Source organism: Stenella coeruleoalba (genome assembly GCF_951394435.1).
Source record: "Stenella coeruleoalba genome assembly, chromosome: 5".
Taxonomy (NCBI): domain Eukaryota; kingdom Metazoa; phylum Chordata; class Mammalia; order Artiodactyla; family Delphinidae; genus Stenella; species Stenella coeruleoalba.
The window spans coordinates 1,388,804-1,416,465 of NC_137150.1; the positions used below are offsets into that span (position 1 = coordinate 1,388,804).

The 27,662-nt window shown below is 48.4% G+C and overlaps 3 protein-coding genes across 21 annotated transcripts in view; 1 reads left to right on the forward strand and 2 right to left on the reverse strand.

Moving 5' to 3' along the window:
• Positions 1–3,361, reverse strand: part of LOC307186445 (uncharacterized protein) — a 439,601-nt gene extending 436,240 nt beyond the window's left edge. For 14 of the 15 annotated variants that reach the window (XR_013828323.1, XR_013828324.1, XR_013828325.1 and 11 more), the window contains exon 1: positions 2,542–3,361. The gene's annotated coding sequence lies outside the window, so the exon portion shown is untranslated. The remainder of the gene's footprint in view (positions 1–2,541) is intronic. The other variant, XR_013828331.1, reaches the window with a different exon arrangement.
• A 6,014-nt stretch (positions 3,362–9,375) lies between these two features.
• Positions 9,376–13,688, reverse strand: OXSM (3-oxoacyl-ACP synthase, mitochondrial). Of its 3 annotated transcripts, none has more exons than XM_079921489.1 (3): positions 13,607–13,688; positions 11,988–13,101; positions 9,376–10,041 (listed from the first exon to the last, which is right to left on the reverse strand). In XM_079921489.1, the coding sequence occupies exons 2-3, from the start codon at positions 12,965–12,967 to the stop codon at positions 9,639–9,641; spliced, it is 1,383 nt and encodes a 460-aa protein (XP_079777615.1). In that variant the 5' UTR covers positions 12,968–13,101; positions 13,607–13,688; the 3' UTR covers positions 9,376–9,638. The 3 variants fall into 3 exon arrangements, with proteins under 3 accessions (XP_079777615.1, XP_079777614.1, XP_079777613.1); XM_079921488.1 differs by having other exon boundaries at positions 13,604–13,642; XM_079921487.1 differs by having other exon boundaries at positions 11,988–13,636.
• A 9,255-nt stretch (positions 13,689–22,943) lies between these two features.
• Positions 22,944–27,662, forward strand: part of NGLY1 (N-glycanase 1) — a 59,558-nt gene continuing 54,839 nt past the window's right edge. For all 3 annotated transcript variants that reach the window (XM_079921166.1, XM_079921168.1, XM_079921167.1), the window contains exon 1: positions 22,944–23,087. In XM_079921166.1, the coding sequence (XP_079777292.1) occupies positions 22,957–23,087 (131 nt within the window). In that variant the 5' untranslated portion in view covers positions 22,944–22,956. The remainder of the gene's footprint in view (positions 23,088–27,662) is intronic.

Sequence of the window (27,662 nt, forward strand, 5' to 3'; positions counted from 1 at the left end):
CTGCATTCTCAATGCAGGGGGCCCGGGGTTCGATCCCTGGTCGGGGAGCTAAGACCCCCCCATACCGCAACTAGAGAAGCCCACGTGCCACAACAAAGAACCTGAGAGCCACAGTGAAGACCCAGCGCAGCCAAAATAAATAAATAATTTTAAAAAGGACATCATTTCTGATCGTGATAGATGTAAAGAAACGAAACAGGGCTCTGGGATGGAGAGAGATTAGGAAGGAGAGAGGGGGCTCCTTTAGATTGGAGGCTCCCCCCAGAAGAGGCAGTTGTGCTGAGACCTGAATAACAGGAGCAAGCCAATTTGCACATAAATGAAAAAGGACAAGAGAAGAGCAAAGACAGAGGCAGAAGGGAGCTTGGTATGTGTGAGGAAGAAAAAGAGCACAGTTTGGCTTGAATGCAAGCAGTATGAGGTGGGATTGCAGGGGGGTCAGGGCCACATCACATGCCCTGGTAAGGAGTTTGCCTTTCATCTACTGTGAAACGGGCAGCCATTGGAAGCTTTCCAGCAGAGAAGGGGCACGATCTCATTTACATCATAAAAAGATCAACTTGACAGCTATGACTAAAACTGTTGCAGGAAGGGGGACCCCTTCCAGGGCTCCAGAGCGGGCTCTTGTCTGACCCTCGGAAAGGAATTGTCCGAGGAGACACACGTGCTGACAAGGCAAGAGACTTTATCGGGAAGCGGCACCTGGGCGGAGAGCAGCGGGGTAACGGAACCCGGGAGAACTGTGCTGCCACGTGGCTCACAGTCCCGGGTTTTACGGTGATGGGTTAGTTTCCGGGGCGCCTGTGGCCAGTCATCTTGCTTGGCCCATATTTGGTATCACTCAGCGTCCTCCCGGGTGGTGCACGCGTCTCTCAGCCAAGATGGATTCCAACGTGAGGGTTTCTGGGAGGTTGGCCAGACATATTATGGGCTGGCACCTCCTCCCTCCTGCTTTCAGCCCCTCCTGAATTCTCCCAGTTAGTTTTCAGCGGCAGCACCACGTTCCTTATCGGGACCTCCTGTTGTGACACAACTCATGCAAGTGGTCATCATCACGCCCAGCCCAGGCGGGTGGTTTCAGTCAGCGGTTCCCTGACAAAATGAATGGTGCTCGGGAGGCCATGGAAGGTGGGCAGAGGAAGAGCAAAGAGTTGGCTCTTGCGGGAACTCGGGGAGATGGACAGCAGCAGTGGAGGTGGAGGGCAGCGCTGTGCGGGGGCTATTTTGGGGATACAATCTGGTGGAGTATTGGAAGAAGGAGATGGGGGAAAGTGGGGAGGGCAGGAATCAAGCTGCCTCCCACTAGCCTTGTGATCGGTGGAGCAATTTTCTGAGATCCGCTCATTTGTTCATCCAACAAACGTTTATTGGGGACACACTTTGTGCAGGTACTGTTCTAGGTGCCAGGAACTATAGCAGAGAAATAAGCAGCAGAAATCTCTACTCTGGGGACTTTCTGGCGGTCCAGTGGTTAGGACTCAGTGCTTTCAAAGCTGGGGCCTGGGTTCAACACCTGGTTGGGGAACTAAGATCCCACAAGCCATGCCACATGGCCAAAAAGAAAAAATCCCTACTCTGGTGGAATTTATATTCTAGCAGGGGATAGAAAATACAGAGGATTATGAGAGAAGCAAAGAATATGGGAAGGAAGACAAGGGGAATCATTTACCAAATCCTCTGCTTCTGTCTCCTAAATATCCCTTGCAGTAGTTCAAGTTGAAAACAGGTGGCAGCTGCATGAAAGTCATATTCAAGGTGTTAAATTAATCAAACAGGAGGCTGTTAGACTGAGGTGGCCCCCATGTCCTGGCAGCCTAAGTCACCGAACCAACACCTAAGCCCAAAATGCCTCAAGGTTATTAAACTGAAACTAAGGACAACAAATCACCAACAGCCAACTAGGCTTTAAGCTGTAGCCAATCAATATGTCCTCGCTTCGCTTTGCTTCCTTTTCTCTACAAGTCGGGCCCTGAGCTCCTGCTGGTGACGTCACCTAAACACTCACGGTTTGGCCCATTCGAATCAAAAAACGTTCAAATCAACTCTTAAAAATGTTTACTGTGCCTCAGTTTACCTTTCAACAAGTTCACTTGAAAGACACTGGTGAGGGGAAATCTTCCCCATGGGCGGAGCTGCAAGCAAGGCATCTGGTCAACCACTTTGTACAGGAGAAACTGCCCAAGAAGTGAGACTACATCAGTATTTCTGGACAGTGGCCAAAGGTCTGGCCTTCAGGCAGGGGTCTGGAAAGAAAACATCTCTGGAAGACCAGAGATGAGACGGTCTGGAGCAGAGGCACGCAGACGGACACCCAGACACTCCATGGAGAGTACAGATTTTCCTATCACACATTCACACCCACCAGAAAACACTCACAGGGCAGAGGCACTGAACGACCACGTAGACAAAACGAATCTGTCCGTTGACACTATCAGCCTTTGTCACTGGCCACCCAGAACTTACACAGAAGGCTTGTGAAAGAAGCCACAGCGGCAGAGATGAAGGCCACATGTGGGCCCAACACTGCGGACCCCTACTTACCAAGATGGATCTAGCTACCGCTGCCTCTGCTTACTTAATACAATCCAGGTACTGCTGCCTCTGCATGTCCAACCACGCTCCAAAAGGAGGACCTGCAGTTCACCCTCGCAGGCGTAGATTCCAACTTCAGGTGTGGGTTTGCCCTTTCTGCCATCGAGCCTCAGCCGGCACCACTGTCTGCAGGTCCACAGGCGTGGATTCCCTTCAACACAACTTCTGAGTGTTGGCTCAAAAATTCAGGAGCTTCCCGGGAGAAATCTGAACCTGGCCCCCACAAACGGAAGATAAGGAGGGACCAAAGAAAGAGGCAGGTAGGTGGCAGGTGTAATAAGCAAGGGAACTTACACAGGAGGCTTGTCTTGGGCGCCAGAAGAGGAGGAGACCTCTCCACCCACCAAATCTTAAAGTTTATACAGAGAACTTCACTGGGTTCAGTCATGTGTTCAGTCCAGATGGTCTCAACACCACACTGCTCTCTCAAGGCTGCGTCCTTGCAAACAACTCCCACTGTGGGAATGGTGGGCGAAGGTACGTTTCAAGGACAGGGGAGGGGTTGTGAAGCCTCCTATTGCCCGGGGCCAGCTCCAGGGTCAACCAGCGGTCGCATCCTCTCAATGACCTCCCTGCACACTCCAGCCCTCCTGGTTCCTTGACTCCTACAGTCTCTCACGCCCCCCCAGCCCCTCCACAATGGTTCTGAGAGGTCCGCGAGCAGTTTCACTAGCATCGAGATGGCCTGTTTGGTAGCCGTCTGGCTACACTGTAGCAACACAGGCACAGGCAAGAGAAAACACAGATCAACATAATGACTCCCAAAATAAGTAGCAACTTTTCCCACCAAGAGCCCCATGATCCAAACCACTGATTCACTAAATGTCCCAGGCTGGGGACAGTGGATCACTCAGGGTGCTCGCTTGAGTCCCCATGTGCTTTAATAAAGAAGACACGTTAACAGACCATCAGGTGTGAACACACAGCATTCTGTCTGGATAACACACAGGGGCCTCCTTGTGAGGCAGTGGTGATGTCCGACCGAGGCCATTTTATTTTGGAGGACGGCTTTTCTCACTAGAGACAGTTCAGGGTCCGGTAGGGGCAGGCTTTGCCAGCTCTCATTTAAGGCTTGCTGGGTGAATGTGGTGAGGGCTTGTGTGTGAGCTAGAATAACCTCCAGGCCAATGGAGGAACGAAGATGGCGGCCACATGTTGGTACCAGTGGAAAAGAGAACGGGCCCGCCTGGCCTCCAGGAGAGGGAGGTGGGCAGCTTTAGGACCTTGACCCAGTTGTGCTGGCCATATATGTTGACCGGGAAGGCAGCAGTGTCAGGAGTGAGGGATGGACCGGAGGTGGGCTATGTCAAAGCAGGACCCAGACCCCCCCTGCTCCCCTCTCTCAATGCTGCACGCTCCAATCCGGGCACAGCTGGCAGCAGGACAACGGGGTCCCGGTGGAGACGCCCTCCCGCAGGGGCAGGGAGCAACTCTCCTCTCCTGGTGGGACGTCCCACTGCAAATTCCAGCACACGACGCCCGTCCCGGGCCTGAGGGGGCCGGGTGTTCTCAGCAGCACACCACGTTGATCCGTGGTGTCAGGGCACTGCCACCCCCTGACACTTCCATACTTTATGGTGTTGCGGGTCTCGGCAGGGGGCCCCGGACTGGCACATGGGGCCACGGTCCCTACTGGTTGATCACTCAAATGTATAAAGTCTGGGACAGTGGCTTAGTCCACCCAGCCAAGGTGGTTTGACCTGTTAGTGATTTAACCTGCTGCTTGCAGGTTACAGGGGAGATGAACCCTCTATTCAACGTCATGTTCCTCTGCCTAGTCTTGCAGAGCATGGCCCTTGAAATGGGATCTCCGATCACTATTTGACGAGGGTATCAGTACAGGGCACTCAGCTTCTCTAATCACCTAAGGGTGGGAGCCCCTGGCTTGTGCAGTCACAGGGGAAAGCTTGGGTTAGGCCAGATGCAGTGTCCACAGGAACCAAGGCACATTTAGAACCCTCACTCTGAGGGTTTGCCAACCCCTCGCTGGCAGGGAACTCCAGGGGGTGGTCCCAGACTCCTCTGGTAGTTGCCCTGGGCACCGTTTAGAACACACAGGACACACTGTTGCTGCATGAACCAACTCACTGTATTTCAAGGGCAATCCAGGGTCGTGGCAATACGCCATCCCACCCTGGTGCTACGGTGGCTGCCCTTCCTATGCACCCCATCTACTGATGAATCTACTGAAGGGTCAGTTACCAGGGCTGGTACCCAAGCTAGGGCATCAGCCTCCTGATGGCCAGGGGGTGTCAGCGCCTCATGAGCCGGGAGGTGGAAGCCAGTGAGGACGGCCTCAGCCTCTTGCAGGTGAACCGAAACGTCTCTCCACACATCCTGCCCCAGCGAGGGTTTATTCATGAACATCCACCTCCCGACTCCCCACTGTTCAAACCACAGGGTTAATCCCTTTAGATCAGCCCAACTATCGTGGCAAAGGGTTAACGGCCAAGGCTCATGAGTGGTCGCCAGCCAAATGCTGAGTTCAAACCCCTGGCTGCTGCAATTCATTCCTGTTACAAGATGAACAGATTCTTGTTGAACTTACGCAAATAACTATATTGCCATGAAACTAAGAATGCTCATTCTAAGACTTTCTGAATTCTGCAGGGGTCAGGTAGGGAGGAAAAGGTGAGTGTTTCCTCTTTGTTCACAATGGTATATGTTAGCAAATTGCTGACAGCTTAAGAGAAAAGAAAATTGTTTTTCTTAAACCTGGGAAAACAAAACATAAAAGGATCAACAATGTTTCCAATTTAAAAAATCATAAAAATGATAGTCATCCTCATCAGTTTTTCCATTAGAGTTCTGCAAATTCTTACTCAGTTTAGTAGCATGATCTTAGTTATCAGAAAGCTATATTCTTCCACAAATCTTGAAGATGAAGCACTCTTACAGGAACACTTTTGCAAAAGCATCAGAGCATGACAAAAGTCTGTAAATGACAGAAGACTTTAAAATGGCCAAGGTTAAAGATCTGATGAGAGCTCATTATAATGCAATTGGCAAGGAAATTTGGTTATTGCTGTGATATACATCCTCCTGATGACCTCCTCTGACACCGAGCAGGGGACCTACTTCACAGCAAAGATGGGCCGTGGGCATAGGCCAATGACACGGGGTCCCCGGGTTGTATGAAACATCATACCATGCAGAAGCAGCCGGCCTCCTAGAAGGATGAACTGCCTTCCAAAGGCACCCCTGAATGACCAGCTGAGAGGCAACCTCCTGAATGGGTGCAATGCCATCCTGGGGATGCAGTATGTGCTTAAATCAAAGACTTCTGTACGGGGCTAAGTCCCCAGTAAGAACAACACACAGTCCAGAAACAAAGCGGGGTGGGGAACAGGGGTGGCCCCACTTACCATCACTCCCAGTGATCCAATCACAGCGAGGAATTTCATGCTTTCCATCCTTGCCACTCTGAGCTCTGCAGCGTTAAAAGTTCTGATCTCCAGAGGGTATGCACACTCTTGCCAGGGGCCACAGCAAGTGTCTCATTACAGCCAGGACACTTTGGCCTCCCTGTGCCCAGGGACCAGAAAGTCAGCATGCTGGCTGTGGAATCTGACCCTGACCAGCCAGGGAAGGTAGCATGCGTATGGAATCCCGGTGGTCTGCTTGGGTGCCTCCTGGTATCCGCTGGCTTCCTGATCCCAGTGCCTAGGACACAGCTCCAACTGCTGTCCGAAAAGAGTGTGGCATGATTGCCAAGGGCTCAGCCTTTCAGGACTAAAGGTTTTGAGCCACACCACCAGGGAAGCCGCCAAAGCCTGCCAAGATAATCACTGAAGGTGAGGGGAATTTGGAAAGAACAGTGGCTTAGGGAGTGGATGGGTACCAACAAGTATGCACCTGAAACCAATGCAGGATCAGGGGCTACTGCTTGTCCCACTAACTTCCCTCTTCTAAATTCCTACTCAGAAAGAGAGGCCCACAGAACTCACAGAGGACCTGCCCCCTAAACTTGCTTGCAGAAGTAGATCACTGTGCTACAAGGGGTGCAGCACACTGGCCACGAAAAACGCACAGCTCAGGTCTCCGGCCGTGCCCTGGTAGCACTGCCGCCGACCACAGTGGGGGCACTGATGCAGGTCCACCCCTGAGGGTCCTGGAGCTCCTTCAACATGAGATTCTCGGTCGATTTGGCCCGTCGGCCTGGCCAAAACTCTCTTAGAATGGGACTTCCATCTGAAACCTTTCTAGTCCACCCCCTTTCATCCCTGCCCCCCCTCCTGACGGGTGTCAGACTCTCATCACGGTCGGAGGGGCTCCCTGCCTTCTCTTGTTCCCTCTCCCCTCATCCTTCACAGGCCTTTCCCCCCGAAGACTTGCACAGGAAATCCTCTCCTGGTGTCTGCTTCTCAGGGGACCTGAATTAAAACTAAAGCTAACTGTTAGTACTTTTATTACCCTAAGTTATCTACTTTTTTCCTTAAACATAAAGACCCAGGGGGAGAGGAGGGTCTTTGGGTCCAAAAATAGTCATATCCTCTTGGCACTAGACCACAGAAAAAAACGGTCAAATTTCTACCAGTTCAATATTCTCAGTAATGTGTGTATATATAGATGTACACACATCTATCTATATACACCACATACACATATATACACAGTTGAGCCTAGAACAACGTGGGTATGGGGTTGCTGACCCCCCTTCCCTAGTGTGCAGTCAAAAGTCTGTGTATAACTTTACAGTTGGCCCTCCGTATCGCTCGTTCTGCATCTGTGGATTCCACCAACCTGTGGACTGTGTAGTACTGTAGTATGGACTATGGAAAAAAATCCTTGCACAAGTAATCCAGGGATCAGTTCAAACCCATGTTGTTCAAGGGTCAACCGTATACCCTTTATACAACTGTATCCTTGTAGATTTGTGATTTTCAAAGGAAGGATTCTTCACTTCAGAAGCTATCAGTTTTAGAAAAAATTTTAAATCCTTGCCTTCCGTGCAAAAGGCAATACCCATCCATCTAAAAAATAACAGTGAGATTAAGTAAAATGCTATAAAATAAGCTGAGTAGGGATTAGGGAAAGATTAAAAGCCAAAAGTATCTGTATCTATTAAAGACTTTTTAAAAATCAGTAATAAAAGAGGAAAGCGTTACTGATACACTCAATAATATGGATAAATCTCAAAAAAATTGAGAGAAAGAAGCCAGGAACCAAGGGGTATTCTGCATGACTCCACTTATATAAAACTCTAGAAAAGGCAAATCTTATCTATAGTGACAGAAAGTTCTTCTGCAGCTGGGGAGATCGGCTGCAAAGGGGCACAAGGAAATTTCTGCAGAGATGGAAATGCTCTATACTCTGATTGAGGTAGTAGTTCCTCGAGTGTGTATAACACCTTTATTAAAACTCATTTAACCATACACTTGAAATGGGTGCAATTTACTGCATGTAAATTATGCCTTAGTAAAACTGACTAAAAAAAATGAACGTGATTTTCAACTTTAAAATAACCTTGGGTCAAAATATCCTGCTCCATCCATCCAGGCCACCATCTTTTCTTACCTGGATTTTGTTCTCCCCTTCTGATTGGATTCCCTTATAGGAATCCAGCTTCCCTCCAATCTGTTCTTTGCTCTGCAGCCGGAGTCATGTTTCTAAAAGGAAATGTGATTATGTTACTCCCAACAACTCCCATTCTTCACATGTATCGGTCAGGGTTCAATCAGAGAGAGAACCGCTAAGAGAGATACAGATGTAGATACTTATTACAGGGATCTGACCTACACAGTTACAAGAACCGGCTAAACAGTCTCTGTAGGGGTGTTAGGTCCACCTATTCTCTTCCGCTGCTGGAGACTCAAGTCCGCCAGGCAGGCGACTGGGAAGGGAAGATGGATGTAAAGTTCCAACAACCAGCTGGAACGCACAGCCACAAGAATGAACCTCACCCTGTCAGTTCTTGCTTCCTCTGACCTTGGCGTCATGGGGTGGAAGCTGGGCCATTCGTGAAGCTAAACGCATGTGGCCCAGGAGTCAGGGAAATTGAGGGAGGATCCAGGGGCGGGGGGAGCAGTTACAGGCTCAGCCACTGCCTCACCTCAAGAAGTCAGCCAGCAAAGCCACAACACACGTGAGCTACAAAATGGTTGCTGCTTCACGTCGCCCTGCGTATCTCCTACAAGACTCTCTCGTGGCCAGCCCTAACCAAAAAACATACGGTAGAGCGAATTCTGGGAAATGCGGCTCAGCCTAGCCAACTTGACACGTTACAAAACCATCGTTAACACACCAAACCTTAGATGGCTTCCATTACTCTCACTGCCTTAACAGAACTTATAAGGTTCTTTGTGACCTGATTTCCACCAGGTCTTCTGGCTTTATCTCCTACTCCCATCTCAGGCTGTAAGTATTGAAATATTTACATTTGGTCCTGAGGTTTTCTCTAAATTTCCTAGCCGTTCCACACTATGCCTCCTGGCTGGAATACTCTTCCTTCCTTCCCCTGTAACCTGACTGAGACCTTTTCACCCTTAGGAAGCCTGTCCTGACATATCACTTTATTGCTGGTGGCCAGTACAAAACCAGGTCCACAGCTGGCACCCAATAAATTTCAACGGAACAAACCAGACGCCCACGAGAATTAAGACTGATTACCACTGAATGAACATGACTGGAGACTTACGTATATAGGGGATAAAGTGCTGCAGCAAAGGTAATACGAGCAGCCCATTAACACATGGGGAAGGCTGTTCCCTTCTCACTTTTGTGCCCCCTCCCCAAGAAACAGGGGGAAATGTCTAGAGGCATTTTTAGTTGTCACCACTGGGGAAGTAGGTGCTACCAGAATCTAGCAGGTAGAGACTAGGATGCTGTAAAGCATTCCACGATGTATACGACAGCTCCCCTCTCCCCAACGAAGAATTACCTTGCACAAAACGTCAGCAGTGCCAAGGCTGAGAAACCCTGACAAAGATAACGTGTATCTGGATACTGATATATAAAAACATGCATTTACATAAACATATTATTTCTCAACTTAATGCAGTTTATAACAGGTAAAAAAATCAATATTTAATGACAGATGATTTGTCCTACATGCCAGCAATACAAAGTGTTGCATTTGTACCACCAAAACCAAAGGAATTGGTAAGTCCAATACATCTCTTCTCAGTTTTCCATTCCTGTGCCTTGAGTGGAACATAATTGAGATCAAATTCTGGTTCTGTACAGTCCAGGTTTAAAGTAGGTGGCAGTTTTCGATGATAACAAGCCAGGGAGGTAAAAGCTGCCTCAGCGGCCCCGGCAGCCCCCAGCAGGTGTCCCGTGGCTGCCTTGGTGGAGGAAACGGCAAGGGCGTGGGCGTGCTCTTTGAAAAGATGTTTGATGGCTTTGTTTTCAGCAGCGTCTCCCAACGGTGTGGAAGTAGCATGTGCGTTGATGTAGGATATCTCTTCAGGCTGTACACCTGCATCTTTTAGAGCAGCAGCCATGCATCTAGTAAAATGAGAAAAGCAACTGAACTTATCGGAACGACATCTAATTCTAGCAAGGTATTCACTGTCTGTATGGCTTACGAAAAAGAAATATCCAAGTACACTGGATGAAAAGAACCCTTTATGCTCTAATGACAGAACAGCATCTTGGATTACCGTGTGAGTTGGAATGCGGTCTGCATGGGAATAACAAGGCACCCCCAGGACCCTGGACTGATTCATCACCATGACATAAACATACAAACCTATGGATTTTACAATCTCTAATAAAACGTATTTCCATTTTATTTGAATCGTCCTTTCGTCCTTGAGGAAAAAGCCACATAGACCCAGGCCTAGAATAATTTCTCTTCTAGGAATTGCTTTTCAGTGGGGTGTGTTGTAGAGTTAAAACGTGGAGAAAAAAATTTATAACGATGCTTTAATGTTTTCTTTCACAGTTAAATGTAAAACTTGGAATATGTCCCAATAATCTAAAAAACGTCTGTCCTATTACTTTAAGGCTCAAACACCCTTTCAAAAATTGTCTATTCAGGATATGAGAATTCTAAATAAATGAAGAAATACAAAGCCAAACCCCAAGAGACACAAATCCAAAAATAAAACACTTCTCTGGGAAAACCTCTGAAAATCTCATGGATGCTAACACCCTTTTTTTTAGTTGTTGATCTCTGGGCTGCATACATTTCCTTAAGAGGCAGCTCAGAGTATCATCTGAAGCGTGCTGGAAGGTTTCACCTAAACATAACTATTTCCTCATCTAGCTGACTACTAGGCTTGACATTTCCAGCACCAGCAACCACTCACTAAAACTCAGAAATATAGTTCAGGGGTCGGTGAACTATGACCCTGGCCAGATGCTGCTTTTGCAAACACAGTTGGCCCCTGAACAAACTGGGGGTTAGGGGTGCTGACCCATCACACAGTGGAAAAGGCCCCTATAACTTTACCGTTGGCCATCCATACCCCCAATTCCACATCCGCAGATTCAACCGACCGCGGATCCTGTAGCACTGTAGTGTGTACTTAGCGAAAAAGACCCGCGTGTAAGTGGAACCGCGTAGTTCAAACCCGTGTTGTTCAAGGGTCAACTGTAGTTTCATCGGAACACACCCATTCATTTTCGTACTGTCCATGGCTACTCTCAGTTACAAAGCAGAGTCTGAGTAGCTGTGATAGAGACCCTCGTAGCTGGGATAATATTTTTGGCCCACAAAGCCAAAAATATTATTTGTTCCTTTACAGAAAAGGCTTGCCAACCCCTGGCTAATTTAACTGGTTAAAACGTAATATGATCTAAGCAGGCTAACCGATGAACAAACATATTGACACATAATGTTAGTGTCAGAGGGGTCTTTTGTTTTGTGGGTTTTTTAACTTAACTCGCTACCTCTTTCACAATAAAAGCACCTTGCTTTTCCAAGTGCGGTCCTCAGACCAGCAGCATCAGCACCACCTAGGAGCTGGTTAGAAACGCAGCACCTCGAGCACCACCCTAGACCTACGGAGTCAGAATCTGCATTTTAATAAGATCCCTGGGTGATGAGAAGTCGCAGCAGAACCCTGCTGAAATGGAGCAGAGACCAGGTACACGTAGGACAAAGCGCTAACTGTACTGTCCAGGTCTGATGGAGGGCTGCAGAAGGGAGCCTGCCGACCCTGACGTCTGTTAAGCACAACTGAAGGGATGAAAATGTGGCAAAGTCACACACGGCCTTCTTCACAACGTTACTGGCCTTCGCTAAAACTCCAGATTTTGTAAGGATATTCACATGTTTTCAAATATTTCAAACGTGGTAAAGCAAAGAATTCAAAAACACTAGTTAGTCTAAAATGGGAACACAACAGAGATACAGTACACCAAGGCCAGATACTACAGTTCCCCTAAGCTGAGACTCCAATAAAGAGTCTTACCTGAAGAAATGTGAACAAACAACCACTCTTTACCTTAAGGCACCTTCTCCTCCAGGATCAGGGGCGGTTATGTGACTGGCATCACCTGAGAGTCCGTAGCCCAAAATCTCTGCATAGATCCGAGCCCCTCTTTGAACAGCATGCTCGTGTTCTTCCAGCACCAGCACAGCTGCACCTTCTCCCATCACAAAACCATCTCTCTTGGGATGGAATGGCCGACATGCCGACTTCGGATCAGAGTTTGTGCTCAAAGCCCGGGCTCTGGAAAACGCAGCCAGCGACAAAGGGCTGATGCAAGAGTCGGCACCTCCAGTCACCATCACATCAGCATCGCCGTGGGCTATGAACCTCAGAGAGTCTCCCACAGCATGAGCTCCCGTGGTACAGGCCGTGGACACTGCATGATTGGGGCCCTTGAGTTTATAGCGAATGCTGACCTGGCCTGCGGCCATACTGATCAGAATCTTAGGAACAAAGAATGGGCTGACTTTACTGTAACCTTTCGTCTGAAACATCAACGCGGTTTCAGAAATCTCTTCAAGGGGAACCATTCCCATGCCAATTGCAACACCAGTAGCCACTTGGTCAGCTTCTGACTGAGGATGCCAGCCGGAATCTTTCAAGGCTAACTCAGCAGCCCCAATGGCCATAACGGTGGGAGAAGACATGGACTTGATATCTGATTTGGGCACAAAGTTTTGTGCGTTGAATTGACCTTCATCACAACCTCTTGGCACATAAGCTGCAACACTGCAAGGGACACTCTTATACTCTTCACCGACCAGTGAAACGATTCCACTCTCTCCCTGGATAAGACGATCCCACACCAGCTGAGTGCCAACACCCAGAGGAGTCACTAAGCCAATGCCTGTAACGACAACCCGCCTACGCAATCCGAGTGTTGGCACAGTTCCGAAAAACCTCCTTTCACTTATCAATCGCTGGCACAACCCTGTGTGTATTAGATGAGGGCTTGTAACTTTTAGGAAATTTTGCAAGCCGTTTGACAGCATGGTTGAGACTCAGAGGGTCAGAGACGTTCCGTAGCAGACCACGACACGCCCAGCAGGTACTGACTGTTGTTGAAATACCTTAAAGGCCTAAGAAACAACATCCAAGGTGGTTTTTCTCGGGTGCTTGGTATGAGCTGTTAAGGAGCGCAGGGAAAATAATGTTACATCACTTTTACTTATCAAACCACCTGTCTGGACTCAACCCTTTTTAGACTCTCAGTACCCTCGGACATTCCAAGATAAAGAGCTGAAAAGACGACTCATTCGATTCACAACAGAACTTCACAATGAAAAATATACACGCACTCCTGGCCGGATATAGGCTGCGAAAAGCATCCTTTTTCAGGATTACCGAGGCCTTATTACAAAAGGCACAAAACACACTTCAGGGCCTATTATTTGGGGTGGCGGTGAGAGAACTTTTTTGATCAGGGTTTCGGGGACCGCGAAGGTCAAGGGTGGGGTGGGGGGGAAGGGAAGGGGGTGTGGCCAACTCCCCGCACCAACCCAGAAACCCGAGGAAAGCGTGGCGAGAGGAAAAGACACCTGACCCGGCTCCTCCACACCCCTCTCCCCACGCAGCGCCGATCCGACTCGGAGCTGGAGGGCGGAAGGACAAGAGGAGCGAGCACCCACTACCTGCACCCGGCCTCCGGCGGACAGCGCAGCCGCAGTCCCACGCGCGATGCGGGCGTGCGCACGCGCACAGCACGTCCACGTACGTCCGCGCACACACACGTCCGCGCACGTCCGCGCACACACACGTCCGCGCACACACACGTCCGCGCACACACACGTCCGCATAGGCGCGCACGCGCACGCCCGGCGTGCGCGCCCTCTGGGCCGGGCTCCCTTCCCCCGCGTCACCTTGGCGGAGGTCAGAAGGTGAGGGGAGGGTCCGGGCGCCACCTCACCGACTCCAGCATAACTTGGGAACGAGCACGTAACGAGGGGAGATAGCATTTTTGCGTATCAAAAAGGGATCTTTTTTTTTTTCTTTTGCTAATAATCCCAGATATTCGCCTGTTGTGGGAAGAGGGACTCCGTCATATTCGCCCGGAATGCTAGGGAAGAATTAAAGAAGTTACTTATCGTTACAGTGATCTCTGTATCGCCCAGAGTTGTTTATCATAGCAAAGTAGGACTCACCGCAGTTGTCTATTTTGTGGTATATCTAAGTAATGTGCAAACATTTAAAATAATTTTATAAGTGAATATTTATTAATGTGGAAAGATGTTGATAATTTCTTAGAAGATCCAAGTAGTAACTTGTATTTTTCCTTTTTTTTAAAGGGTTTTCTTGGGGGCGGGGTCTGGTCTGCAAGCAAGTATAATGATTGCGGTGTTTTTCCCTTATTTTATTTTTTAATTTTTAAATTTTTTTACCCACTCCTTGTGGTGTGCAGGATCTTAGTTCCCCGACGAGGGATGGAACCCAGGCCCCATGCAGTGGAAGCCTGGAGTCCTAAACACTGGACCGCCAGGGGATTCCCATTCCCCCTTATTTTTGCTTAGCTTTATTTATCATCTTCTCTATAGTATACAAACAATGCTTTTGTAATAATAAAGTTACTTTTACTTTTTGAAACTTATTTTCAGCTCTTGGGCGGTGCTCAAAATATCACAGCCAGTGTCTGAGAATGGAGACAAGACCAGAATAGAGAAGAATGTAGACATTTATTTCTAAGTGTTCGAAAAATTCAATAACTTTTATTTGCTCAGAGCTCACTGTGAATCTATCAAGGGAAAAATAACATGAAAATATAAAAAAGCAAGAAATCAGCAAGGTAGTATTTGTTTAGATGACCATCTGTTGCTCACGTGCTGACCCAGGTGCGTTTTGTGTCCTTCTTTCTTCTGTAGATAAAGGATTGACCATATAACCTGCATCTGAACCTCTCAGCATATTTGTTTCTTTCTGGACAGTGTGCCTCTTGATGGCTTCCAAGTAGAGTGCTTTGTCTTCTTTCCCAGCTCTAGGGAAGAATTTGGGAGCTTAGCTTTTCCTAGTTAGTACTGGATTTAAATGTGTCTGGAAATAGACTTTTTCTAAAGTAGTTCCCTAGTATGACCTTGAGTCATCTTTGATCCAAGGCCTATTCAGTCACTTCTTAGGTTGACCTTCTTTCAGTGACGATAGAGTTACTTTAAGAGAAATTAAAACAAACGTGGTTATAAAATACAACTAAAAGTTAAGGAGTGAGAGGTACCCGAACTTGCTCTCTCCTCTCTTCATGGCTATATAATATTTTAAAATCATAGTGCGAAAAGTCCTAAAATATTTTTTGAAGCCAAACTCATATGAAACACAGTTTTAACATGCTGTTCTTTTTTCTTTTGTAACATCACAAAATTATCTTGGATAAGAAGTGACAAGTCAATTAAAATATTGTAGAGGGAATTCTCTGGCGGACCAGTGGTTAGGACGCCCCGCTTCCGCTGGTTGGGGAACTAAGATCCTGCAAGCTGTGCAGTGTGGCCAAAAAACGGAAAAAAAAAATTGTAGGAAAGTAAAGCCACCAAAAGTCTTTTCATTTTTGTTTCTACCTCTGATCTTTCCTTTGGTCTGGAAAGGGGTGACAGATTTTATGGTATTCTAATAGCTATACTGTATGATTTAGTACCATATTCCTTGTTAAAATACCATGGTGTTTTAGCTAAAGTACCAAAATCTTCAAAAAGGCTCCACTTGCCATAGCCTTTTGTTCAGACATATGTTTACTTAAATTTTTTGTAATGTGATTCAAAACTATCTTTCCAGATATAGTTCCCATTCTCTATTAAAATAGATTTCCACCCAAGACGGCTGTTCTCTTGCACTCTGTACATCCTCTGCCTGACGAGTGCCTGCTTCACCTACACCCTACTCACGCGACTGACCTTCCTACAGACTTGCCCCCAGCCCCAGCTGGTGACTAATCTTTAGATCAGAACCTCTGTAATGTGAGAGTTCATCAAAGAAGCAGTGAGGGGCGTGCCTCACTGTTGGTAACCGATGAGCCAACCTGACATCAATTGCCCTATAACTGGTAACCTCCCCCTCCCCCAGGAGCAAAGACTGCTGCCATGTCCTGCCCACCGTCTGCTGCAGACGGTGGGGTGTCACTCCACGACCTTGCTTCAGACATGTAAGATCCCCCCATCCACTAAACCACTGGTGTCTCTGTCACTGACTCTGGGCTCTTTCTTTTGTCTTGAAGCTGGGTAAGCCCAGGGCTTGCAGGCCTGCAGGGTGCAGCCCAACACCCAGCAAAAGTGATCTTATCATCTCTAGGTTGACTTCAGCTTGTCTTTTTTCATCTCTGTATCTTTGCTTGTACTTTCTTTTGTTCAACATTCATTTTCTTCCTAAGCTGTGCTAGAAGCTGGCATATGAAAATGAATAGGGTATGGTTCTTGCTTTCAGGAAGTTCATAGTCTAAGGAAACAGCCATGGAGACAAATATGTGCAAACCACTGAAACAGGTGCTGGAATAGAAGAATATGACAGAATTATAATAATACAAAGGAGACAACTGGGTCAATACTACCTTCCAAAGTCAGGAAAGCCTTCAAAAAAGTTGACCTTTGAACTGCATCTTGAAAATGAGTACATGTTTGTCTAGTAAATTTGGTGGGAAAGGGCATCCTGACAGAGTAGAACAAAGGCCTGGATACCTGATATCTTCCACAAACTGCTAGTAGTAGTTCAATGTGGCCAATGCTGGATGTGAGGTGTGGGACAAAGCAACAGTGAAAGCATGAGAGTGAAGCAGGGGCTGATCTGAAAAAGTCTTGGATGTTGTGCAGAAGACTTTGGATTTGATCCTGTAGGTCAGAAATGACATGCAGGCAGCCCTGGTCTAACATGGACTGCAACATTCTTTTACTGAATCTAAATTCCTCTAGGAAGGAAATGGTAAACTCTCTCATTCCCTTCACCGGACTCTGCTAGTTCTTTTGTCTTGAACAAAGCCACTTAGTACATTCAAGTTTCTTGCCTGACTCATGACATCATTTGGCGGTAGAGTGTGTGTTGCTGAAATCTGGCCTCTACGCTGGTGCCAGATGAAATCTCGGAGACAGAGTTTTGGGTGAAGTAGAAAGAAATGGATTAATTGCTTTGCCAGGCAAAGGAGGCCACAGTGGGCTCGTGTCCTCAAGACTGTGCGCCCCGCCCTGGAGGGGGTCGAGAGAAGTCTTACGGTGTTCAAGGAGCAGGGCGTGGTCAGCTCGTGGACATTCTGATTGGTTGGTGGTGAGGTAATGGGGAGTCGGCATCGTCAGCCTTCTGGTTCCAACCCGTCTGAGGTCTACATGCCTGTGGGCAGCAGACAGGTAACTTCCTCCACCTTGTGGGGTTTTCAGTATCTGCAAAACAGCTCAAAGGATGTGGCTCAGAATATTCTCTATAGTCCTGGAGGAAGAACTAAAGGTCCTTGACTGTTTAATGGCTAAAGTATTGTTATTTGGTCTTACTTGATTGTCTTCCTTTCCTTCTGCATTTTCTCACGTCTCTGGTTATTCTTCAACTAAAGTTTTTCTACAAACAAAAGGCAGGTGTAGGATGTGGGTGGAGGTCTATTCTGGGAAGGCCTCATAGGGTCCTGCTCAGTTACATGTGGGCAAGGGGTAGCCATAGAAAACGTTTCAGCAGAAGAATAACATGATCAGATGGGTGGTTTAGAAAGATCATCGTTGCAGCATGTGCAGGGGGATTGGGGAATGTGGGAGTGGACATGGGGGAAGAGAGTTAAGACTGGTGAGGCTCTACGGAGGGGATGAATTGGGGGCTTGGGATTGACATATGTACACTACTATGTATAAAATAGATAATAATAAGAACCTACTGTATAGCACAGGGGACTCAATGCTCTGTGGTGACCTAAACGGGAAGGAAATCCAAAAAAGAGGATATATGTATACATATGGCTGATTCACTTTGCTGAACAGCAGAAACTAACACAACATTGTAAAGCAACTATGCTCCAATAAATATTAAAAAAAAATTTAAAAAAGACTGGTGAAGCCCTAAACTAAGGCAGTGGCACGGAGGAGAGAGTGCTAGGATGCTGTCCTTAATTAAATGTGTGTTGGGGGCATTTCCTCCCACAGCTGGAAAGTCCTGCCCTTCCTCATCTCATTAACCTCCCAATTTAAGGGTTCTTTTCAAATTCTTCTTCCATGAAACTGCAACCACAGAGGAATTTTCCTTCTTCTAAACTAATAGTTCTCCAAATTTACCGTGCACCAAAATCACCTGAAGGGCTTACCACACACATTGCTGGGCCTCATCTTTTTTTTTTTTTTGCAGTACGCGGGCCTCTCACTGCTGTGGCCTCTCCCGTTGCAGAGCACAGGCTCCGGACGCGCATCCTCAGCGGCCATGGCTCATGGGCCCAGCCGCTCCGCGGCATGCGGGATCTTCCCGGACCGGGGCACGAACCCGTGTCCCCTGCATCGGCAGGCGGACTCTCAACCACTGCGCCACCAGGGAAGCCCTGGGCCTCATCTTTAATGGTGGGGCTTGAGAATATCCTGATAGTTCCCTGGTGATGCTGATACTGCTGGTCTCACCAGTGCTCGAACTCGATGACTCTTATGAAGGCGGGGCCTGTGCTCATCTCCTCCCCTGCTTCACAGTGTGTGGCGCACGGCCATTGGCTTCATAACTATTTGGTGAATGAATGAATTACAGAATGAATTAATAAACACATACCCTTATGCATATACCACTTTGTGCATTTCTTACCAAATGATTTTTTCACAGTAACTCTGTTTCATCAACTGAAGGGCTATCTGTATGTAAGGTATTCTTATTCATTTTGTCCTTCCTACTAGATTAAAAGTTTCTTATGTCATCCATCTCAGACTGCTTTGCATACAGCATGTGCTCAATAAATAATAGTTGCTTAATTACTTAATACAGTCACACAGTAGTGAGCTACCACATCAATTCCTGAGAGGCTTCAACCCTTCTCCTTGCCAATAACCTTTACTGAGGTCAACATTTTCTTTTTTTTTTTAAAATATATTTATTTATTTTTGGCTGAGTTGGGTCTTTGTTGCTGCGCGCAGGCTTTCTCTAGTTGCGGCGAGCAGGGGCTGCTCTTCTTTGAGGTGTGCAGGCTTCTCATTGTGGTGGCTTCTCTTGTTGCGGAGCACGGGCTCTAGGCATGCTGGCTTCAGTAGTTGTGGCTCACGGGCTCAGCAGTTGTGGCTTGCGGGCTCTAGAGCGCAGGCTCAGTTGTCGTGGCACACGGGCTTAGTTGCTCCGCGGCATGTGGGATCTTCCCGGCCCAGGGCTTGAACCCGTTTGCCCTGCGTTGGCAGGCAGATTCTTAACCACTGAGCCACCAGGGAAGTCCCAACATTTTCTTTTTTATGACAAAACCTATCCTGGGGAAATTTCAGTGAGTTATATCTTTATTTCATTTTAAGAATAGTGCCACCATATGTCAACTCTAAAGATGATGTTCTTAACAAAGCTGGAATCCTAAAAAGAAATTCATTATCTTGAAGCAAAAAAAAAAAAAAAATCAAGTGAATGAACAGGAAGTTCAAAGCTGATTTAATACTAGAACATCCTTTTATGTGTTTGGAGCAATGGTGGGTATAAAGACATTGACTAGCTTAAAACCTTTAACTTTTCTAAAGGAAACTGAAGAATCAAAATACTTTCAACTTGACTTAAGTGGAAGAAGCAGACAGGGAAAAGAATGAGCCAAGTCCTTTGTTATAATAAATTCCCTTAGCAGCTTCATAGATGGTGGTATCCAAGAGAGTAGTTACTCAAAGTAAAGAGTAATTGGGGGGCTTCCCTGGTGGTGCAGTGCTTAAGAATACACCTGCGGATGCAGGGGACACGGGTTTGAGCCCTGGTCAGGGAAGATCCCACATGCCATGGAGCAACTAAGCCCGTGCGCCACAACTACTGAGCCTGCGCTCTAGAGCCCGCGAGCCACGACTACTGAGCCCGTGCCCCTCAGCTACTGAAGCCTGCGCACCTAGAGCCCATGCTCTGGAACAAGAGAAGCCACTGCAATGAGAAGCCTGTGCACCGCAACGAAGAGTAGCCCCCTCTTGCTGCAACTAAAAAGAAAGCCCGCGCGCAGCAATGAAGAGCCAATGCAGCCAAAAGAAATAAATTAAAAAAAAAAAAAAGTAATTGGGAAGGATTTAAATTCAGGTGAATTAAAATAAACAATAATTTAGTGAATTACCATTGAAATGAGGATTTCTATGATTTTATGGACTGTACATTATTTTAACAGCATTAATTTTATGGCATTGGTTTTCACACTGTGGTTGCATGTCCCTCACAAAAGTACCTTAAAGCCATTATCTACTCAAGGGGAAAGCTAAGTTGATAACATTCTATTCCTCCCCCACCACACAAGCATTCCTGCTTCAGTTCTAGAGCGCCTCCACTTTGGTGTTTTGTATATACTAGGTTTCCTCCTAAGGGTTTATTTGAAAAAAAAAAGTGTTCTGTAGCCTTAAAAAAAGTCATAAATACTAGATAGTATATGATAACCTTATACAATTATTATAAGAATAAATGAGTGTGCTGATGGAAAGAAGAAACTCAAGGGGAATACTGTTTGTAATAGAGACAGCTAGTTACATCCCAGGCCTCCCACCTCCCATCCCACAATTCCCAGAGTTGTGGGTGGTGCCTGTCCAGCTAAGGACTACATTTCCCAGTCTCCCTCCCTTTTCATCTAGGTGGGGCTTCATTTTCACTAATGATACAGTAGAGAAAACGCTGTTTGTCATTTCTGGGCCCATGTGGTTAAGAAGCAGGTATGCGGTCTTTCTGCCCAATCACTAACTAAATGCAAAAGTCTCTGTGGCCATATAGCAGTAGTTAGCAAACCACACGCTAAATCCAGAAGGCTGCTTGTTTTTGTAAATAGTTTCATTGGACATACCCATACACATTCATTTTAAAGTACAGTTGACCCTTGAACAACACGGGTTTGAACTGCATGGGTCCACTTATATGAGGATTTTTTTTCAACAGTAAATGCTACAGTGCTACATGGCCCACTGTGAGTTGCAACCTCAGATTCAGAACCACAGATACAGTGAAACCTCAGATACAGAGGAAGTTATACACAGAATTTGAATGCTTGGAGGGTTGGTGCCCACGTTGTTCAAGGGCAAACTGTATTGCCTATGGAACAACTGCAAAGGCAGAGTTAAATAGTTGAACCAGAGCCCCTATGGCCACAAACCCTTAAACATTTAATATTTGGTCCTTTATAGAAAATGTTTGTTGACTTCTATGGGATGAAAGGAGCCTGGGGCCCTGCATCATTATCTGGAGGAAAGCTGCTCACTGACAAATGATACCTCTTCTATGAACAAGAAAGAAATTTCTCATGTTACGTCACTGAAAATTTCAGTTACAGCAGCTAGCAACACACTATCAGTTAAACACTATTGTTGGAAGCTGGTCCAAAAACCTACATATTTATTAAAAACTCCTCACATGTATCTGGCAAGTGAATGGTAACTGAAGTGGGTGGTTATTGCTCAGGGTCTTGCTCAGAGACACTGGAAGAAAATTTCAAATTTAAAAAGCGAACTGACAATAAAGCATCAAGAATATTCAAAGAAGCTACTTAGGCAAACAACTTTTAAAAATATATAGTGTCAAGAAAAACATTTGTTCAGGTTTGGAAAAGAAAGAAGGCATTGGTAAAGTACACTTTCAAGGTCATGGAGAGGTAGATGATGGATTAAAGATGTTAGGATTCTTCTTTTAAGAGGAATAAAGGACACTGATCACAGGATCTACCTGCGAAACAAGGTCACAAATTAATACGTACACTTACTACATGGGATGCATAATTTTGCTGTCTTTCCTTTCTCCTCCATTCCATTCTACTTTGTCCTTATTGGATATGTGTTTTACTTTGGTCAGTGGAGTCCACAACCCACTATGTTGCAAACTGCAGTTTAGAAAAAAACTTCTTTACAGAGGCATCATATTCTCTGAGCTGGGACTTATGCAAGAGATTTTCAATCATTTATCTAATTCCAAAAAAAATCCATATAGGAGAAACCCAGCAGAGTTTATGTGTTTGGTTTTGAACGTGGTTTTCTGCTTCCCTCTGGGGTCTTTCATCCACATTTACTTAGGAAGGCCTGACCATCTGCGAGGAGGAAGCTGTAGAATAGTTTCATCTGGGGGCAAAGGGGTGGTTGGAATATAGGGGGTTTCTCCACCGTCTGGCTGGATCTATTGAGGCCGGCCCCGAGGCGCCAAGGAACCTGGGTTCCTGCGATGCACCAGCCAGCACCCCCTACCCCTGCGCGAAACCCCCGCCCCTCCACCCCACCCCGCGGTCCAGACCACCAGACACACATGGGCAAAGCCCCTCGGTCCGGACGACCAAGACCCACACCCCAGCCTGGTCGAAGCCCCCAGGCCCTGACAACCAGGCCCCTGTCGGCCCAAGCCCCCAACGGCCCCAAACAGCCCCCAGCTCCTCCCAGACGAACTCCACCGGTCCCGGATACTAGTCCCCGCCCCCTGGAGACCAGCCGTCCCCCTCACCTCCCGCCGAGTCCCCAGCCCAGGATATCAGACCCCACCCCCTGGAAAACCCCCCGTCCCCTGGAGACCACCCCCCCACAAACGAGCCCTGCCCCCCGCCACGAGCCTTGCACGCCCCCGCGCCCCCGCGCCCTGGAGACTAGCCCCTTCCCTCTCGGCCGGGCCCCGCCCCTGGAGACCAGCCCCCTCCCTCTCGGCCGGGCCGGCCCCTGGAGACCAGCCCCCTCCCTCTCGGCCGAGCCCCGCCCCTGGAGACCAGCCCCCTCCCTCTCGGCCGAGCCCCGCCCCTGGAGACCAGCCCCCTCCCTCTCGGCCGGGCCCCCGCCCCTGGAGACCAGCCCCCTCCCCCCGGCCGGCCGCAGAGCGCGGCGAGCTGAGGCGCCTGCTCAGAGCGCACGGGGTGCGGGCGGGGGGGGGGGGGGTCACGGCCGCGCGCTCGAGTATGGCGGCGGCGGCGCTGGGCAGTTCCTGTGGGTCCGCGTCCCCGGCGGTGGCCGAGCTCTGTCAGAACACCCCGGAGACCTTCCTGGAGGCCTCCAAGCTGCTGCTCACCTACGCGGACAACATCCTCAGGTGCGGGGCCGCGGGAGGGACGCGTGCCAGCGGGCGGGGCGCGGCGCACGCGCGGCCGGGTTTGGGGGCGCCCGGCCGGCCCCGGGGGCGCGGAGGCCGGGAGGGCCCCGGGCCTGGCTCCCGCTCAGGGGGGCGGCGGGGGGGGAGCTGGGGCCGCCCGCCAGGGGCCTGGAGACCCGCCCGGCCCAGCCCCGCCGGAGCGGAGGGAGTCTCTGCACCTGTGACCGGACACCTGCTGTCGCGGAGCCCAGGGCGAGCCGGGTCCCGGGACGCGCGGGGCGGAGGAGGGGAAGGCGCGCCCCGGGCTCTGGCCTCGGTCCGGCGCTTGAACAGTCTTACGTGTCAGGACAGGAGCGGCGACAGCGTTTCATCCCCACTGGGTGCGTTTTACCCACCAGCAGCCTTCAGTTGCCATTGGGCTTCTCAGAAGTTTGCCACGGACAAGATGTTTTCTTCCCAGCGTTTTGTGAATATCCTAATACTAGAGCCTAACACTACCGTGGTGTTTGTGAGGATAACCTTGGCTAAGAGTAGTTTGTTTCCTTTTACTCTGAGCACACTTCTAGACCTCTAAGGAACCTTACATATTTGGGGAATTGGGAAGTAAGTTTTATTAGTCATTTTGAAGCATTACGTCCCTCCACTCTTAGATCAAATGATGTGGTGTCCTGAGGGACGGGATGTGTGGGGGAGGGAAAAGGAGCCCCACGTGCCTCCGCCTTAGTGCTGTTAGCTCGTTTATCAGGGCGCCGTGATCATATAGGCTCTGCCCTCCGCCCCCCAGCCCCTGGTGCGCTTGCTTTTCTAAGGGGTGGATGTATTGGCCTGAAGTCTAAAAGGAGATCCTTCGCAGTGTCAAGGTTATAGATTTCACGTGACCCAGTTTTGGAGACCTTAGTTACAAGTGCAGTGTCTTAACCCATGGCAGTTTTAATATGGCTCATATAGGCAACATTAATGATTTAAAAAGTGAATTGAAAGAAGAACATATTGAGCCCTTGTTGTGTGACAGATGCAGAGAGGGATGCAGCATGTGCACTGTGCACAGCTGCACAGTTAAGACCTACATGGGGGCCGCCTTCCTCCTCTGTGACACCCTCTCAGCTCACCTTCTCAGCCCTGGGAGCTCTGACAGCTCTTCAGAGCGCAAGGATGCCAGAGGATTCTGCACAGTGAACTCCGAGGCAGAGTTCTCCAGAGGCCGTCAGCTAGCACCTCCCATCTGGAAAGCCACCAAACTATTTAAACCCCATTCTTCAGAAAAGGGAGTTGCCCTTGTAATGAGGATTCACTTCTGCTTTCAATCCAGGGAAACCACAAATGCTGAGATCAAGGTGTTTTGAGGAAGGAAGTCTTTTCCATCATTATCGTCATTATGAGTGTTTACCAAACTCATAGAAGAAACGTGGCATGCTGTCAGTGTATGTTATAGTCTCTACGATGGCTTATGTTTCTTATCTTAAAAACGTTTTTTATCCAGAAAGGGAATTAGGAGTCTGGAACTCATATAACTGGAGATGGTATGAAAAACTACCCTTTTTAGTTTGTCTTAAGTAATAGTATTAGTTCCTGCCCTCATTCTTTTTTTTTTTTTTTTTGCGGTACGCGGGCCTCTGACTGTTGTGGCCTCCCCCGCTGCGGAGCACAGGCTCCCGACGCGCAGGCTCAGCGGCCATGGCTCACGGGCCCAGCCGCTCTGCGGCATGTGGGATCCTCCCGGACCGGGGCACGAACCCGTGTCCCCTGCATCAGCAGGCAGACTCTCAACCACTGCGCCACCAGGGAAGCCCCCTGCCCTCATTCTTACAGTTCAAACTCGTTTGGTCTTCAGAGGGGGGGAAAAAACCTCACCTTTTCTTCTGCTTCCAAGTCCAGTGATTTGCTTGCCTCTTAACAGAAAAGCCCCAGGCCTCTTCTTGATCCCTTAGCTACACTGCATTACAGACAGGCTAATCTAACTTATTTGAGAATAGAGGAAACCATCGTTTCTTTTGCTGTTTTAGGAACACATTTAGCATGAGCGATAAGGGGTGTTGTCTTGATATCCTTTGCTCCTAACTCAGGATCTGACATAGTATTTTATAGGGTGAGTGCTGAACTGAGAATTTCATTTGCAGTTTTTTAATTGTTGGTGTTAACAGTGATATTTGTCACTATACACTGGTGAAAATAATACTTTGGGTTAAGTTTGAAATTTCTGCTTCAGATGATGTTTATCCTATTCCCCAACTAAGGCTCGTAAAGCTAATGAAATTATACAATGAAGTATATACTAATTTGCATGCACAGTGTACCATGGGTTTGAACCGTTTTTTCAGTTCACTGACTTATAGATAAAAATCAGCTTTCCTCAGTATCTGCCTTTCAAAGATCTGCAGTAGTTTTACTGGCATTCCATGTGGGTTCCCTAGGAAACTTGCTTCATTCATTCTTTAAAAAACAATATTTGACTAAATTCGGGGGGACAAGGGGAAGATGGCGGAAGAGTAAGAGGCGGAGATCACCTTCCTCCCCACAGATACACCAGAAATACATATACACGTGGAACAACACCTACAGAACACCTACTGAACGCTGGCAGAAGACCTCAGACCTCCCAAAAGGCAAGAAAGTCCCCACGAACTTGGGTAGGGCAAAAGAAAAAAGAATAAACAGAGACAAAAGAATAGGGACGGGACCTGCACCAGTGGGAGGGAGCTGTGAAGGAGGAAAGGTTTCCACACACTAGGAAGCCCCTTCGCGGGTGGAGACTGCGGGTGGCGGAGGGGGAATGCTTCGGAGCCGCGGAGGAGAGCACAGCAACAGGGGTGCGGAGGACGAAGCGGAGAGATTCCCGCACAGAGGATCGGTGCCGACCGGCACTCACCAGCCTGGGAGGCTTGTCTGCTCACCCGCCGGGGCAGGCAGGGCTGGGAGCCAAGGCTCAGTCTTCGGTCGGAGCGCCGGGAGAGGACTCGGGATGGCGGCGTGAACACAGCCTGCAGGGAGCTAGTGCACCACAGCTAGCCGGGAAGGAGTCTGGGGAAAAGTCTGGACCTGCCGAAGAGGCAAGAGATTTTTTTTTCCCTCTTTGTTTCCTGGTGCGCGAGGAGAGGGGATTAAGAGCGCTGCTTAAAGGAGCTCCAGAGACGGGCGCGAGCCGCGGCTAAAACCGCGGACCCCAGAGACGGGCATGAGAGGGTAAGGCTGCTGCTGCTGCCACCAAGAAGCCTGTGTGCAAGCACAGGTCACTATCCACACGCCCTTCCGGGGAGCCTGTGCAGCCCGCCACTGCCAGGGTCCCGGGATCCAGGGACAACTTCCTCAGGAGAACGTACGGCGCACCTCAGGCTGGGGCAACGTCACGCTGGCCTCTGCCGCCGCAGGCCCGCCCCTCACGCCCGCCCCTCACGCCATGCCCCTCCCCCCGCCTCCGGCCTGAGTGAGCCAGAGCCCCCGAATCAGCGGCTCCTTTAACCCCGTCCTGTCTGCTGAGCGAAGAACAGACGCCCTCAGGCGACCTACATGCAGAGGCGGGTCCAAATCCAAAGCTGAACCCCGGGAGCTGTGCGAACAAAGAGAAAGGGAAATTCCTCCCAGCAGTCTCAGAAGCAGCGGATTAAAGCTCCACAATCAACTTGATGTACCCTGCATCTGTGGAATACATGTATACACAACGAATCATCCCAAATTAAGGAGGTGGACTTTAAGAGCAAGATTTATGATTTTTCCCCTTTTTCCTCTTTTTGTGAGTGTGTATGTGTATGCTTCTGTGCGAGATTTTGTCTGTATAGCTTTGCTTCCACCATTTGTCCTAGGGTTCTATCTGTCTGGTTTTGTTTTTCTTAAAAAAATTTTTTTTTCTTAATAATTACTTTTTATTTTATTAACTTCATTTTATTTTATCTTTTATTTTATTTTATCTTCTTTCTTTCTTTCTTTCCTTCCTTCTTGCCCTCCTTCCTTCCTTCCTTCCTCCTCCCTCCCTTCCTTCCTTCCTCTCTCCCTCCCTCCCTCCCCCTTCCTCCCTCTCCCCCTCCCTCCCTTCTCTCTTCCTTCCTTCCTTCCCTCCTTCCTTTCTTTCTTTCTTTCTTTCATCTTCCTTCCTTCCTTCCTTCCTTCCGTCCTTCCTTCCCTCCCTCCCTCCCTCCCTCCTTTCTTTCATCTTCCTTCCTTCCGACCTTCCTTCCTTTCTTTCTTTCTTTTCTTCTTTCTTTCTTTCTAATTTTTTCCCTTTTGTTCTGAGCCGTGTGGATGAAAGGCTCTTGGTGCTGCAGCCAGGAGTCAGTGCTGTGCCTCTGAGGTAGGAGAGCCAACTTTAGGACACTGGTCCACAAGAGACCTCCCAACTCCACATAATATCAAACGGCGAAAATCTCCCAGAGATCTCCATCTCAACACCAGCACCCAGCTTCACTCAACGACCAGCAAGCTACAGTGCTGGACACCCTATGCCAAACAACTAGCAAGACAGGAACACAACCCCACCCATTAGCAGAGAGGCTGCCCAAAATCATAATAAGTCTACAGAAAAACCCTGCAGAAAGTAGGCATAGAGGGAACTTTCCTCAACATAATAAAGGCCATATATGACAA